This window comes from Watersipora subatra, chromosome 2 (genome assembly GCF_963576615.1).
Source record: "Watersipora subatra chromosome 2, tzWatSuba1.1, whole genome shotgun sequence".
NCBI classification, from domain to species: Eukaryota; Metazoa; Bryozoa; class Gymnolaemata; order Cheilostomatida; family Watersiporidae; genus Watersipora; species Watersipora subatra.
This window is the reverse complement of record NC_088709.1, coordinates 35,936,874-35,953,621: the sequence shown is the minus strand read 5'-3', so window position 1 is coordinate 35,953,621 and position 16,748 is coordinate 35,936,874. Positions and strand designations below refer to the sequence as shown.

At 35.1% G+C, this 16,748-nt stretch overlaps 1 protein-coding gene across 1 annotated transcript in view; it reads left to right on the top strand.

Annotated features, from left to right (window-relative positions):
• LOC137387075 (integrin alpha-PS1-like) overlaps window positions 1–16,748 on the top strand; it is an 80,541-nt gene that overhangs the window by 48,290 nt on the left and 15,503 nt on the right. The window contains exons 12-17 of the mRNA XM_068073368.1: window positions 777–911; window positions 4,690–4,833; window positions 5,731–5,859; window positions 9,248–9,399; window positions 10,314–10,397; window positions 11,936–12,047. Coding sequence (XP_067929469.1) covers window positions 777–911; window positions 4,690–4,833; window positions 5,731–5,859; window positions 9,248–9,399; window positions 10,314–10,397; window positions 11,936–12,047 — 756 coding nt within the window. The remainder of the gene's footprint in view (window positions 1–776; window positions 912–4,689; window positions 4,834–5,730; window positions 5,860–9,247; window positions 9,400–10,313; window positions 10,398–11,935; window positions 12,048–16,748) is intronic.

The following is a 16,748-nucleotide window of genomic DNA, read 5'->3' as shown; positions in this document are numbered from 1 at the left end:
CGAGGATTGATAGCCTTCAACTCGAGGATTGATAATCTCTAACTCAAGGATTGATAATCTGTAACACTAGGATTGATAATCTCTAACACGAAGATTGATAATCTCTAACACGAGGATTGATAATCTCTGACGGGATTGATAATCTCCAACTCGAGGATTGATAATCTCCAACTCGAGGGTTGATAATCTCTAACTCGAGGGTTGATAATTTTTAACTTGAGGGTTGATAATCTTTAACTCGCGGGTTGATAATCTGTAACTCGAGGGTTGATAATCTCTAACTCGAGGGTTGATAATCTGTAACTCGACGGTTGATAATCTCTAACTTGAGGGTTGATAATCTCTAACTCGAAGATTGATATTCTTTAATTCGAGGGTTGATAATCTCTACCTGAAGTTGATAATCTGTAACTCGAGGATTGATGTTCTTTAATTCGAGGGCTGATAATCTCTACTCGAGGATTGATAATCTCTAACTCGAGGATTGATAATCTCTAACTCGAGGATTGATGTTCTTTAATTCGAGAGTGGATAATCTCTACTCAAGGTTTGGTAATAGAGATCCGAGAATAAGTGTGAACGCGTTTATCGAAACATATTGTGGGCACGTTAATTATACTGTGAACATATTGTAGGCATAATAACAATAATGTCAACATAATATGGACTTGTTAACAATACTGTTAACACATTGTGGGCATGTTAACAATACTGCTGATATACTGCGGGTGTGTTAACAATAATGTTAACGTACTTTGGACATGTATCTCTTGCAGCAAACAGGGAACCTGCTGAATCCTGTTGAATTCAAGTTGACATACACGCTTGCTGCTCCTTCCTCAGTGCAATATGAGAACATAAACACCTATCCAATCATAGACACTTATGCGTCATCAGCTTCTACTGCCTCTGTAAGTCTTTCTCTACTTGCTGCCTTGATTGTTGGCATCAGCAACGGTCCAACGGTATTGTGTTATGTTTAACCTTTGCACATCAATCAATGCCATACTATTTCCACATCAATGCCTTATTATTTCCACTTCAATGCCTTATTATTTCCACATCAATGCTTTATAATTTCCACATCAATGCCATACTATTTCCACATCAATGCTTTATAATTTCTACATCAATGCCTTACTATTTCCACATCAATGCCTTACTATTTCTACATCAATGCCTTACTATTTCTACATCAATGCCTTACTATTTCCACATCAATGCTTTATAATTTCCACATCAATGCCTTACTATTTCTACATCAATGCTTTATTATTTCTACATCAATGCCATACTATTTCCACATCAATGCCTTACTATTTCTACATCAATGCCTTACTATTTCTACATCAATGCCTTACTATTTCCACATCAATGCCTTACTATTTCCACATCAATGCCTTACTATTTCCACATCAATGCCTTACTATTTCTACATCAATGCCATACTATTTCCACATCAATGCCTTACTATTTCTACATCAATGCCTTATTATTTCTACATCGATGTTTCAACTGTGCTATCATTAGCATTATTATTCTTGTCAGTCTAAGTATCATTCAACTGTGCTATCATTAGCATTATTATTCTTGTCAGTCTAAGTATCATTCAACTCTGCTATAATTAGCATTATTGTTCTTGTCAGCCTAAGTATCATTCAACTGTGCTATCATTAGCATTATTATTCTTGTCAGTCTAAGTATCATTCAACTCTGCTATCATTAGCATTATTATTCTTGTCAGTCTAAGTATCATTCAACTCTGCTATCATTAGCATTATTATTCTTGTCAGCCTAAGTATCATTCAACTCTGCTATCATTAGCATTATTATTCTTGTCAGTCTAAGTATCATTCAACTCTGCTATCATTAGCATTATTATTCTTGTCAGTCTAAGTATCATTCAACTCTGTTATCATTAGCATTATTATTCTTGTCAGTCTAAGTATCATTCAACTCTGCTATCATTAGCATTATTATTCTTGTCAGTCTAAGTATCATTCAACTCTGCTATCATTAGCATTATTATTCTTGTCAGCCTAAGTATCATTCAACTCTGCTATCATTAGCATTATTATTCTTGTCAGTCTAAGTATCATTCAACTCTGCTATCATTAGCATTATTATTCTTGTCAGTCTAAGTATCATTCAACTCTGCTATCATTAGCATTATTATTCTTGTCAGTCTAAGTATCATTCAACTCTGCTATCATTAGCATTATTATTCTTGTCAGCCTAAGTATCATTCAACTCTGCTATCATTAGCATTATTATTCTTGTCAGTCTAAGTATCATTCAACTCTGCTATCATTAGCATTATTATTCTTGTCAGTCTAAGTATCATTCAACTCTGCTATCATTAGCATTATTATTCTTGTCAGTCTAAGTATCATTCAACTCTGCTATAACTAGCATTATTATTCTTGTCAGTCTAAGTATCATTCAACTCTGCTATCATTAGCATTATTATTCTTGTCAGCTTAAGTATCATTCAACTCTGCTATCATTAGCATTATTATTCTTGTCAGTCTAAGTATCATTCAACTCTGCTATCATTAGCATTATTATTCTTGTCAGTCTAAGTATCATTCAACTCTGCTATCATTAGCATTATTATTCTTGTCAGTCTAAGTATCATTCAACTCTGCTATCATTAGCATTATTATTCTTGTCAGCCTAAGTATCATTCAACTCTGCTATCATTAGCATTATTATTCTTGTCAGTCTAAGTATCATTCAACTCTGCTATCATTAGCATTATTATTCTTGTCAGTCTAAGTATCATTCAACTCTGCTATAACTAGCATTATTATTCTTGTCAGTCTAAGTATCATTCAACTCTGCTATCATTAGCATTATTATTCTTGTCAGCCTAAGTATCATTCAACTCTGCTATCATTAGCATTATTATTCTTGTCAGTCTAAGTATCATTCAACTCTGCTATAACTAGCATTATTATTCTTGTCAGTCTAAGTATCATTCAACTCTGCTATAACTAGCATTATTATTCTTGTCAGTCTAAGTATCATTCAACTCTGCTATCATTAGCATTATTATTCTTGTCAGCCTAAGTATCATTCAACTCTGCTATCATTAGCATTATTATTCTTGTCAGTCTAAGTATCATTCAACTCTGCTATCATTAGCATTATTATTCTTGTCAGTCTAAGTATCATTCAACTCTGCTATAAATAGTATTATTATTCTTGTCAGTCTAAGTATCATTCAACTCTGCTATCATTAGCATTATTATTCTTGTCAGTCTAAGTATCATTCAACTCTGCTATCATTAGCATTATTATTCTTGTCAGTCTAAGTATCATTCAACTCTGCTATCATTAGCATTATTATTCTTGTCAGTCTAAGTATCATTCAACTTGCCTATCATTAGCATTATTATTCTTGTCAGCCTAAGTATCATTCAACTCTGCTATCATTAGCATTATCATTCTTGTCAGTCTAAGTATCATTCAACTCTGCTATAATTAGCATTATTGTTCTTGTCAGCCTAAGTATCATTCAACTGTGCTATCATTAGCATTATTATTCTTGTCAGTCTAAGTATCATTCAACTCTGCTATCATTAGCATTATTATTCTTGTCAGTCTAAGTATCATTCAACTCTGCTATCATTAGCATTATTATTCTTGTCAGTCTAAGTATCATTCAACTCTGCTATCATTAGCATTATTATTCTTGTCAGTCTAAGTATCATTCAACTCTGCTATCATTAGCATTATTATTCTTGTCAGTCTAAGTATCATTCAACTCTGCTATAACTAGCATTATTATTCTTGTCAGTCTAAGTATCATTCAACTCTGCTATCATTAGCATTATTATTCTTGTCAGCTTAAGTATCATTCAACTCTGCTATCATTAGCATTATTATTCTTGTCAGTCTAAGTATCATTCAACTCTGCTATCATTAGCATTATTATTCTTGTCAGTCTAAGTATCATTCAACTCTGTTATCATTAGCATTATTGTTCTTGTCAGTCTAAGTATCATTCAACTCTGCTATCATTAGCATTATTATTCTTGTCAGTCTAAGTATCATTCAACTCTGCTATCATTAGCATTATTATTCTTGTCAGTCTAAGTATCATTCAACTCTGCTATCATTAGCATTATTATTCTTGTCAGCCTAAGTATCATTCAACTCTGCTATCATTAGCATTATTATTCTTGTCAGTCTAAGTATCATTCAACTCTGCTATAACTAGCATTATTATTCTTGTCAGTCTAAGTATCATTCAACTCTGCTATAACTAGCATTATTATTCTTGTCAGTCTAAGTATCATTCAACTCTGCTATCATTAGCATTATTATTCTTGTCAGCCTAAGTATCATTCAACTCTGCTATCATTAGCATTATTATTCTTGTCAGTCTAAGTATCATTCAACTCTGCTATCATTAGCATTATTATTCTTGTCAGTCTAAGTATCATTCAACTCTGCTATCATTAGCATTATTATTCTTGTCAGCCTAAGTATCATTCAACTCTGCTATCATTAGCATTATTATTCTTGTCAGCCTAAGTATCATTCAACTCTGTCATCATTAGCATTATTATTCTTGTCAGTCTAAGTATCATTCAACTCTGCTATCATTAGCATTATCATTCTTGTCAGCCTAATTATTATTGTCGTTATGTAATATTAAGGCCACACCGCTTTGTTTAACAGATCGACTTTGAGCGACAATGCATGACTGATACTTGCGAGACTGACCTCGCCGTGTCGGCCATGTTCACTGATGTAGAAAATGTTATAGCAATCCCTGTCCCAAGCGTTCCTGGAACTGAGGAATATGTCTTTGATTCTAACATGGTAAGACAACACGCCTGGGTGAAAATGCTACAGTTGGTTAATTTTGGCGCGCTTAACCAGGAGGCCATGCTATCATATTGAAGCCATTGTTTAACATACAGGTTTAGAAATAAATGTCTCCAGGTCATAGACCTTTTAACTATACATATAGTTAATAGGTCTATGTATAGTTAATAGGTCTATGTATAGTTAATAGGTCCATGGTGCAGGTGTAGCAGCATGACAAGAGTAAATGTATTGCATACTATATATTACATTTTATATGTACACTATATACCTTTTTTGGTTCTGTGTGGCAGAACTTGTACTCTTATATTATGTTACACACTATCAGAAATTTATATTTTGCTGTATTATTATATTTTATACCTTTGAGAAGAGCCTAATAAGAGTTATCTGCTAGATATGTGTAGCCTGTTTAAAGAACTTCTAGCTACGATTTGACAGCCATTTGACAAACACGCTGCAAAGTTGCCTATGCATTCATTTGTACGTATTTGTAAGTATTTACTTATTTGTAATATCTGTACCTTTTTGCAATTACTTGTTCCTTTTTGTAAGTATCTGTACTTATGTGTATATTTCTGTACCTAGGTGTAAGTTTCTGTACCTACGTGTAAGTTTCTGTACCTACGCGTAAGTTTCTGTACCTACGCGTAAGTTTCTGTACCTACGTGTAAGTTTCTGTACTTATGCGTAAGTTTATGTACTTACGTGTAGGTTTCTGTACCTATGCGTAAGTTTCTGTAGCTACGCATAAGTTTCTGTACTTACATGTAAGTTTCTGTACCTTCGTGTAAGTTTTTGTACCTACGCGTAAGTTTCTGTACCTACGCGTATGTTTCTGTACCTACGCGTATGTTTCTGTTTCAAGTGCATATTCTTGTCTACTTTTAGGTGGAGAAGCTTGAGCTGGCAGTCAAACTGAAAGTGGATGGTTCACGAGATAGAGCTTATTTTTCAGTTTTGCGTGTTTCTCTACCACCAGAACTTTCCTACACCGGCGTGGCTTCTACAGATGATGAGGTACTTTCTCAAACTATGTCAAGGACTGCATAGTGTTTGTTATCTAAACTGAACTCTAATTAAAGTCGTGTCAACTACTCTCTGTCATTTGCTCCAAACTCTAATGTACCGTAAGACGTCCAATTGAATGCCATGGCGCTCTATTTTTCAACCCTTCCTCTATAGTGGCGGTCAATTGGAGGCGGCGTTCCACTAGAGGCTGGTGTATCGTTTTCAAATGGCTCGTCAGAGTTTTCGGAAGATAAATTTAGCCCTATTTTGAGCAAAGTGAATGTCGCCTATATTTTCCTCTTTTTCTGGTGGAACGATATCAAACCTTTTGGACTCAATAATCTGCCAACTTACCTCCAACTTGTTAAAGATTGCTTGACAAATATGCATCGAGAAATTGAGAAATATCTCTACCAGTTGATATCTATTGCTTGCAATTGACCTGCAATGATATTATAGCCTGTGTCCTTATTTGCAATTGGTTGGCATTTTCAATTTTCATTTCATTTAAATTTGAAGACGTATTTTTATTTTACGTCTGTTTTTAACAATATTGCAAAAAAGGTTATTGCACTCATTGATATTTTTGCTACAGTTTCCACCCAAAACTACCTTTTTATGTGCAATAGAAGTGGAGTTATGACTATCGATCCATTTTAGGCGATGTTAAAGGTTGATTTGCAACAAAATTCACATTACAGTTATTTGATATCAAAAGATTCTCCATGTCTTTCTCTGTTGTGTTGTAGGTGCAAAATATGTGTGAATGTGATTGCAAGCTCTTAAAAGCTCAAAAACGAACAATTAATCGCAGCCGCACGAGACCGCCGTAGTTTGGATTTTCTTTCCAAAACGGCTCAAATGTGACGTAGTTGTGGTAAATGGTTTCTGTTTACATTTTGGTGCAACCTTTTTCGTCAAAATATTTTCACAAATATACTTTACGCATTCAATAAAACCATGTCTATTGTTCTTACACGTTTGTTTTATCGTCATTGTAATGCTGTCACTTTTAGCAGTGATCTCTTATAACTTACTGTGAAAATTCGTTAAACTTTTTAACCTTAGCTCGAAGGAGTGCATATCATTGTCTGATAATCATGACGAGCCTGTTGGTCACCTGTGATAATCGAAAAGTGCTGCAAAAATTATTTTCGAAGTATTGGGTCACATGATCAGATTACGACTTGACGATTAGACCAGGCCAAAACAAAGCTGTAAAGTAGCGAGCATCGATATTTGATATGAGATCTTCGGTAAAACCCGAAGTGTTTGTCATAAACTAGTGCTACGATAAGTTTATATTGAGCTTTTATTGGCCTTTCAATTCACGTGAGAACATCACCTGACAAGACAATAACCAAATTATCATGACTACGTCATCGAAATAAAGAGATTCCAATCTACGACAGCTTTTCGTTTTTGAGCTTTTAAGAGCTTGTAATCACATTTCCACATATTTGGCACCTAAAACACAACAGAGCAAGACATGGTGAATCTTTTGATACCAAATAAACTGTAATGTGAATTTTGTTGCAAGTCAACCTCTAAGATAGCCGCAAGGATGATGAACCATACTTATATTACATGCAGAAACAAAAATTAACGTTTTTATAACAAAAATATTTTCATCTTTTGCTCGGATTGCTGCGTTCTGATTGTTGCTTTCGATGGAACGAACATCTTCTAGTTGTCTAATACCTTCCGCAATATCTTCTTGCCTCAACTCTTCTTCTGCACTGCTGAACTAGTCGATATTAGGATCCAAAGAATCTTTTGGCAGAGCAAAACGTTCACTCGCTGAATTGGGCACAAATGGAACGCGTAAAAGTTTGCTCGCTAAACCGTAACCTTTTGCCTAAAACTTGCAAACCGTTTTTACATGCATATTTTTTGGCTGTGTTAAACAAGGAACTACTATTAGCCTGAGACAGTTTGTAATTATTTCTATGGCGTTGCTTTGAAAGTCCATCTACCATCATAAATTTAGACCGTTTTTTATATATGTGCATGTACTTCGAAGTATCAAGACCGCATTAAGCACGGAACTACTATGAGCCTGAGACAGTTATTCATTATTTCTGTCGTTGCTTTCAAAGTTCATCTACCATTGTAAATTTAAACCATTTTCTTTATAAGTAGGCTACTTCGAAGTAAAAAGACTGCGCTAAACAAGTAACTACTATTAGCCTAACACCGTTATTGATCATTTCTGTGGTGTTGCTTTCAAAGTTTTAATGAAAAAATGGACAAAGCTTTGGAGTTGGACAACGAGAGAATTTATTGTTATTAATGTAAACGATTCATTGTTAATACGATTTTGTGGACACTTTTCTACTGATCACTTGATATTATGGGTTCATAAAGATCAAAGATAGTCAAAGTGGCGGTCAAATAGAGATGGCGTTCAAATAGAGGTGGCGTTCAATTAGAGATTTTATGGTATATGAGTTTTGCGATTCTAATGCCTTTCCACTTTGCTCTGGCACTGCTGTTAACTACTTGCTGCCACTGTCTGTTAACAGCTAGCTGTCACTGTCCATTTTTGATTCCAGCAGTATATTTGGAAGATTAATTGAAGCGAAAAAAAATTTGGTTCGGGCTCACAAATTTTGGACTCTAAACTCTTCCATATGTAGACTTCATCATGTTTCTTTAACTAGTCCAACTATATTACAGCTACTGTTAGAACTTTAACTAGTTCAACTATATTACAGCTACTGATAGAACTTTAACTAGTTCAACTATATTACAGCTACTGATAGAACTTTAACTAGTCCAACTATATTACAACTACTGCTAGAACTTTAACTAGTCCAACTATATTACAACTACTGATAGAACTTTGAATAGTCCAACTACATTACAGCTACTGCTAGAACTTTAACTAGTCCAACTATATTACAGCTACTGATAGAACTTTAACTAGTCCAACTATATTACAACTACTGATAGAACTTTAACTAGTCCAACTATATTACAGCTACTGATAGAACTTTAACTAGTCCAACTATATTACAGCTACTGATAGAACTTTAACTAGTCCAACTATATTACAACTACTGATAGAACTTTAACTAGTTCAACTATATTACAGCTACTGATAGAACTTTAACTAGTCCAACTATATTACAGCTACTGTTAGAACTTTAACTAGTCCAACTATATTACAGCTACTGCTAGAACTTTAACTAGTGCAACTATATTACCGCTACTGATAGAACTTTAACTAGTTCAACTATATTACTGCTACTGATAGAACTTTAACTAGTCTAACTATATTACCGCTACTGATAGAACTTTAACTAGTTCACCTATATTACTGCTAGAATTTTGATGTTTTGCCGTTGTTCTATGTTATGATTGCAAAGTATGCTGTTCGGTTTGTTTTTTAAAGTCAACATCATGTTCGGGCGATGAAGAAACAAATACAATCGCATGCACTTTTGGGAGATCAATCCTTCAAGGCGAGGATAGAGAGGTTAAGCTCTCTCTCGACTACCGAGACCTTGGGCCAGCCTTTGCTACCATAAACATTACAGGCAGCACGTAAGTATGCTTTTGTTCAAGTACACCTTTGTACATGCTTTAAACCAGGCATTTCATTGGTAGGTAAGAAATGGCTTTGCTTTATTCACATTTGCCAGAATTTCATTTTGATCCATAAAGACCTAGTAAAGAATGAGTAAAGACTGAGTGAAAACCAAGTAAAGACCGAAAAGTGATCGAGTTTAAAAATTGGGTATAGAGAACAGGTGTAAAGACCGGGTATAAAGACAAGGTATAAAGATCGGGTATAGAGATCAGGTATAGGGATCGTGTATAAAGATGGTATATAAAAACATGATATAAAAACCGAAGTAAAGATCGGCTTTAGAGACCGAGTGTAAATACTGGGTGTAAATATTGAGTATAAAAACCGAATAGTCTAGAGATCCAGTGCAGAGATCGAGTATGAGAGTTGGGTATGGGGATTGGGTATAGATCAGGTATAAAGACAGGGTATAAAGACAGGGTATAAAGACAGGGTATAAAGACAGGGTATAAAGACCGGGTGTAAAAACCGGGATAAAGACCGGGTGTAAAGACCGGGTATAAAGATTGGGTATACAGACTGGGTATAAAGTTTGGGTATAAAAACCGAGTAATGGAAGCATGGGAAAATTCCGGTTTTCCTAAAAACAGCTAAGCTTTTATAATCGCATGTCAAATCCCCAAACCTTGAATACACGCATGAACTCACAGGCTAAGGAAAACATTTCAATGTTGCTAACCATTAACACAATAAGATCAGATTTGCATTATGTTATGTAAACTGAGGCCTGTATCCAGCGATGAAAAACACAATGAATGTCAGCTTTAAAACTATAGCCCTAGATAAGGCCATTTCACCATTTCACCATTGCAATTAAAGTAACGGGGTGATTATCAGATAACAAAGATACTCTTGTCTGTCCTTTTAGCCAGAGCACAGACATATTACTGGACAACAATATGGCCGAGCTAAAAATCAAAGTAAACATCGTCACAGACTTAGAACTGTTAGGGTAAGTTTTTCATTAAAACTTCCCAAAGAATCACCTTATTTGCCAGTTTGTGTTATTAGTCTAGAGTTGAAATAAATATACTTCGATAAATACTTTATTGAAGTGTCATCTTATTGTCTGCTTATACACCGCTAGTGGCTGCTGGACGTGTGATTACATATCTTACTTATCTTTGCTTTTATGGCATGTAAGGTATCAGCTCTTATGGCATGTAAGATATCAGCTCTTATGGCATGTAAAATATCAGCTCTTATGGCACGTAAGATATCAGCTCTTATGGCATGTAAGATATCAGCTCTTATGGCATGTAAGATATCAGCTCTTATGGCATGTGAGATATCAGCTTTTATGGCATGTAAGATATCAGCTCTTATGGCATGTAAGATATCAGCTCTTATGGCATGTAAGGTATCAGCTTTTATGACATGTAAGATATCAGATCTTATGACATGTAAGATATCAGATCTTATGACATGTAAGATATCAGCTCTTATGGCATGGAAGATAACAGCTCTTATGACATGTAAGATATCAGATTTTATGGCATGTAAGGTATCAGCTTTTATGACATGTAAGATATCAGATCTTATGACATGTAAGATATCAGATCTTATGACATGTAAGATATCAGCTCTTATGACATGTAAGATATCAGCTCTTATGGCATGTAAGATATCAGCTCTTATGGCATGGAAGATAACAGCTCTTATGACATGTAAGATATCAGATTTTATGGCATGTAAGGTATCAGCTTTTATGACATGTAAGATATCAGATCTTATGACATGTAAGATATCAGCTCTTATGACATGTAAGATATCAGCTCTTATGGCATGTAAGATATCAGCTCTTATGGCATGGAAGATAACAGCTCTTATGACATGTAAGATATCAGATCTTATGACATGTAAGATATCAGCTCTTATGACATGTAAGATATCAGCTCTTATGGCATGTAAGATATCAGCTCTTATGGCATGGAAGATAACAGCTCTTATGACATGTAAGATATCAGATTTTATGGCATGTAAGGTATCAGCTTTTATGACATGTAAGATATCAGATCTTATGACATGTAAGATATCAGATCTTATGACATGTAAGATATCAGATCTTATGACATGTAAGATATCAACTCTTATGACATGTAAGGTCATTGGACATGGGCTGTTAGTCTATCTGTATACATGTGCTGTTAGTCTATCTGTATATATTTGCTGCTAGTCTATCTGTATACATGTGCTGCTAGTTTATCTGTATACATGTGCTGCTAGTCTATGACATCTGTATACATATGCTGCTAGTCTATCTGTATATGACATCTGTATACAGGTGCTGCTAGTCTATCTGTATATGACATCTGTATACAGGTGTTGTTAGTCTATCTGTATACATGTGCTGTTAGTCTATCTGTATATGACATCTGTATACAGGTGTTGCTACTCTCATGTATTATTGTTTTTATTGCAAGACAAATGAGTGTTTTTGTAAGGATCACATTTCAGTTTCTGAGTTCCATATTACTATTAAATTGATAGGAGTGCGACCAAAGGTGACAATGTTGAGTACGGTGGTGACAGTATAATCAAGGGAGCGTCAGCCATGACACGTGATGATGAGATTGGGCAGTTGATACAACATACTTACACTGTGAGTCTGGTTATGCAGTTAGTAACTGTGAGGGTACGCATTTCCAAAGATGTAAATAACTATATTTCCAGAAGTGAAGTTTTTAATATTGGCCATGTATGTTTAATAATGGTCATGTATGTTTAATAATGACCATGTATGTTTTATAATGGCCATGTATGTTTAATAATGGCCATGTATGTTTAATAATGGCCATGTATGTTTAATAATGGCCATGTATGTTTAATAATGGTCATGTATGTAAACATCAATGTAAATAAAACGACCAACTTTTTGTGGATGTTGTTAATAACTCACTTATACGGGTCATTAGTTAATAACGTGTTCAAATTATAATATCTTCAGTCTGAAGATGCCCTGAAGCTATGTTTAACTTTAATTGACATTTTCTCTCCGTCCAGCATTATTCGTTATTAGCAATAGAGAAAACGAAACCGAAAACAGACAGGCGAAAAAATTCTAGCCGAATACAAAGTTGAAGGTTAGTAAAATACAAACTATAGCTAAATTCATTTAAGTTAAATTCAGCATTTATGTTATACGTACGTCTCAAAAGTAAGAACTCCCTACGGTACGTACGGTACGTACGGTACGTACGGTACGTACGGTACGTAGTACATTGTAAAGTTACATTTTAGTTGCCTCATTAATGCAGAATTGTGCGACATGAAAGTTGACATATTCAAATCAACTGCTAATGTATCACAAAAATAAAGAACTTTGGCATTCACACTGTACTTTATCATTTCTTATAATTTAACATGGACTCAAACATCATATTTTATTAACAATGATTCTGCGAGCCTTCTTAAACAAATTTCAAACGAAGTGGTTTTCAGATGCCAAGAATCACCATGGCAATTGTAATCAGCCCAATGAGAAGCACTCATTTTAAAGAACCCTGTACAAACAAGTATTTCTTATTCGTTTAGTGCGGAGGCTTATGGATAGAAAGATCATTCAGCTTGTCGGTTATTGACATAGACATGGGTTCAAATCTTACCTCTTACTACTCATACTAACAGTAATAATAAGCTCTCCTTTTGTAAGAAGAGCTTCATTTGTAAAAGACAATAAGTGTTGAGGATATCACTTAACGATTCTTGTCAACAATAAGATGCATGAGAATTAACTCTGTTAGCAAAATAGCAAAATATATGTTGATAAACCCTAATAACTATAACATGTCAACTATTTTATAAAATTTAGGCTAAGCACCCCTTACTGGGTGGAAAGGTTGTACAGCCCTGATTGAGTGGGAAGCTTGTACAACTTGACTATGTAGGAAGGTTGTACAGGCCTGACTCAGTGGGAAGGTTGTACAACCTGACTGTGTAGGAAGGTTTGACAGCCTTGACTGGGTGGGAAGGATGTACAGCCCTGGCTGGGTGGGAAGATTGTACAGCCCTGACTGGATGGGAAGGTTGTACAGCCCTGACTGGGTGGGAAGGTTGTACAGCCCTGACTGGGTGGGAAGGTTGTACAGCCCTGACTGGGTGGGAAGGTTGTACAGCCCTGACTGGGTGGAAAGGTTGTACAGCCCTGACTGGGTGGGAAGGTTGTACAGCCCTGACTGGGTGGGAAGGTTGTACAGCCCTGACTGGGTGGGAAGGTTGTACAGCCCTGACTGGGTGGGATGGTTGTACAGCCCTGACTGGGTGGGAAGGTTGTACAGCCCTGACTGGGTGGGAAGGTTGTACAGCCCTGACTAGGTGGGAAGGTTGTACAGCCCTGACTGGGTGGGAAGGTTGTACAGCCCTGACTGGGTGGGAAGGTTGTACAGCCCTGACTGGGTGGAAAGGTTGTACAGCCCTGACTGAGTGGGAAGGTTGTACAGCCCTGACTGGGTGGGAAGGTTGTACAGCCCTGACTGGGTGGGAAGGCTGTGCAGGCATCAAATCCTAAAAAACAAGTTGCACTAAGGTATTCATCATGTCTAGTGACTGATTGCCAGATGGACAAGCAAGATTGGTGTCAACCACACTGTGTAGCTGAAACCAGTATCACGCAGTATCTTAGCTCCTGCGCCTCTGGGCAACATCTACCAGTTGTGCAAAGAAAGCTTCCTTGGACTCGGTGGAGGACAACTCTCAACTGACAACGACAATTACAGGAGTGCAATAAGGCAATAAAGCATTTGTTCCACTTAGTTGGTCAAGGGCTGTACAACTTCTTGTTTAGCAGTTACTAGGTGGTGCATCAATGACTATGACTGGGCTAAAAATAGCATGAATAATAGAATATTTCATGTCTTTCTCCGAGTACCATGTCCTATTAAAAGAGGAGTTTCTCCCAGAGTACCATGTCCTATGAAAAGGGGAGTTTCTCACAGAGTACCATTTCCTATTAAAAGGGGAGTTTCTCCCAGAGTACCAAGTCCTATTAAAAGGAGGGTTTCTCCCAAAGTACCATGTCCTATTAAAAGGGAAAACTGGTAGTCTTCACATTGTTCGAAAGTTACTTTGTAGCAAACAACATTAGTTCAAACAAGAATAACATTCTAGTGATCTACTTTAAATACATCTTACACGCTTACACTTGAGCAGTATCGCAGGTCACTATACACGTAAATTGGACTAAATAAAATCTTACACGCCCTTAAACGCATTAATGTAGCATCATTTTCCATTGTTATTAAAATCTAAATATCGCTAAACCTATGAAATGTACTCATTTTTCTGACGAACTAACTGTAAACATTTACTAGATCATATTATAATGTTATTAGAAAAATACGTGTAACTGTATGCACTTTATTGCCAATGCATCAAGTCATTGCAGCATTATATTGTACTCGATAACTATTGATTCAACTAAGGCTTTTTAGGCTCTTCATATCTAATCTACTGTGTTTTCATCTCTAATCTACTATATTTTCATCTCTAATCTACTATATTTTCATCTCTAACCTACTATATTTTCATCTCTAACCTACTGTATTTTCATCTCTAACCTACTGTATTTTTATCTCAAACCTACTATATTTTCATCTCTTACCTACTTTATTTTCATCTCTAACCTACTGTATTTTCATCTCTAACCTACTGTATTTTCATCTCTAACCTACTATATTTTCATCTCTAATCTACTATATTTTCATCTCTAACCTACTGTATTTTCATCTCTAATCTACTATATTTTCATCTCTAACCTACTGTGTTTTCATCTCTAATCTACTATATTTTCATCTCTAATCTACTATATTTTCATCTCTAACCTACTGTATTTTCATCTCTAATCTACTGTATTTTCATCTCTAACCTACTGTATTTTCATCTCTAACCTACTGTATTTTCATCTCTAACATACTGTATTTTCATCTCTAACCTACTGTATTTTCATCTCAAACCTACTATATTTTCATCTCTTACCTACTATATTTTCATCTCTAATCTACTATATTTTCATCTCTAACCTACTGTATTTTCATCTCTAATCTGCTGTATTTTCATCTCTAACCTACTATATTTTCATCTCTAATTTACTGTATTTTCATCTCTAACCTACTGTATTTTCATCTCTAACCTACTATATTTTCATCTCTAATCTACTATATTTTCATCTCTAACCTACTGTATTTTCATCTCTAACCTACTGTATTTTCATCTTTAATCTACTATATTTTCATCTCTTACCTACTATATTTTCATCTCTAACCTACTGTATTTTCATCTCTAACCTACTGTATTTTCATCTCTAATCTACTATATTTTCATCTCTAACCTACTGTATTTTCATCTCTAACCTACTGTATTTTCATCTCTAACCTACTGTATTTTCATCTCTAACCTACTGTATTTTCATCTCTAATCTACTATATTTTCATCTCTAACCTACTGTATTTTCATCTCTAATCTACTATATTTTCATCTCTAATCTACTGTATTTTCATCTCTAACCTACTATATTTTCATCTCTAATTTACTGTATTTTCATCTCTAACCTACTGTATTTTCATCTCTAACCTACTGTATTTTCATCTCTAACCTACTGTGTTTTCATCTCTAACCTACTGTGTTTTCATCTTTAACCTACTGTATTTCCATCTCTAATTTACTGTTTTTCCATCTCTCATTTACTGTTTTTCCATTTTTTCATTTCCATTCCGTTTTTCCATTACTTCTCATAATTATTTGCTAGACTGTAACCTAGCCATCAATTATTTGTTTCACATGGAGGTTTGATCGCACAGTTTGACCTTCCAACACAACTGTTTAATGCTCTAGGTCACAGGGATCATCAACCTTTTCTACTCAAAGAGCCATTTGGACTCAATTTCCGCAGGAAAGAATGCAGTGGGAGCCACAAACCCCCTTTGATATTTTAAATTTAAAAAAATACTACATGTAACGTTTTTGTTTAACTTTTACTGCTTTTATACCAGGTTTACACCATAAAATGAAATGGTATAATGATATGTATAATGATTTAACTGCTGAGAAAAAAAATTAACACTTTTGCAAAGGACAATAAATTAGCTAATAATAATATGATTGTAACATGAAAATCTCATGTTGTTTATATGGTTATTTCAAGAAAAATTGCAACTTCATGTTTAATTTGGTCCTTTTAACAAAACGCCTAACTGAAGTTCTAACTGCAGTAAATGTCATTCATGCAGCGATTTTTTCTCAAAGTTGCCCTGCGTATCTGTTCTGAAATGGTCTTTTTTCCCTCATCTCCCTCTGGATATTTTTTAGC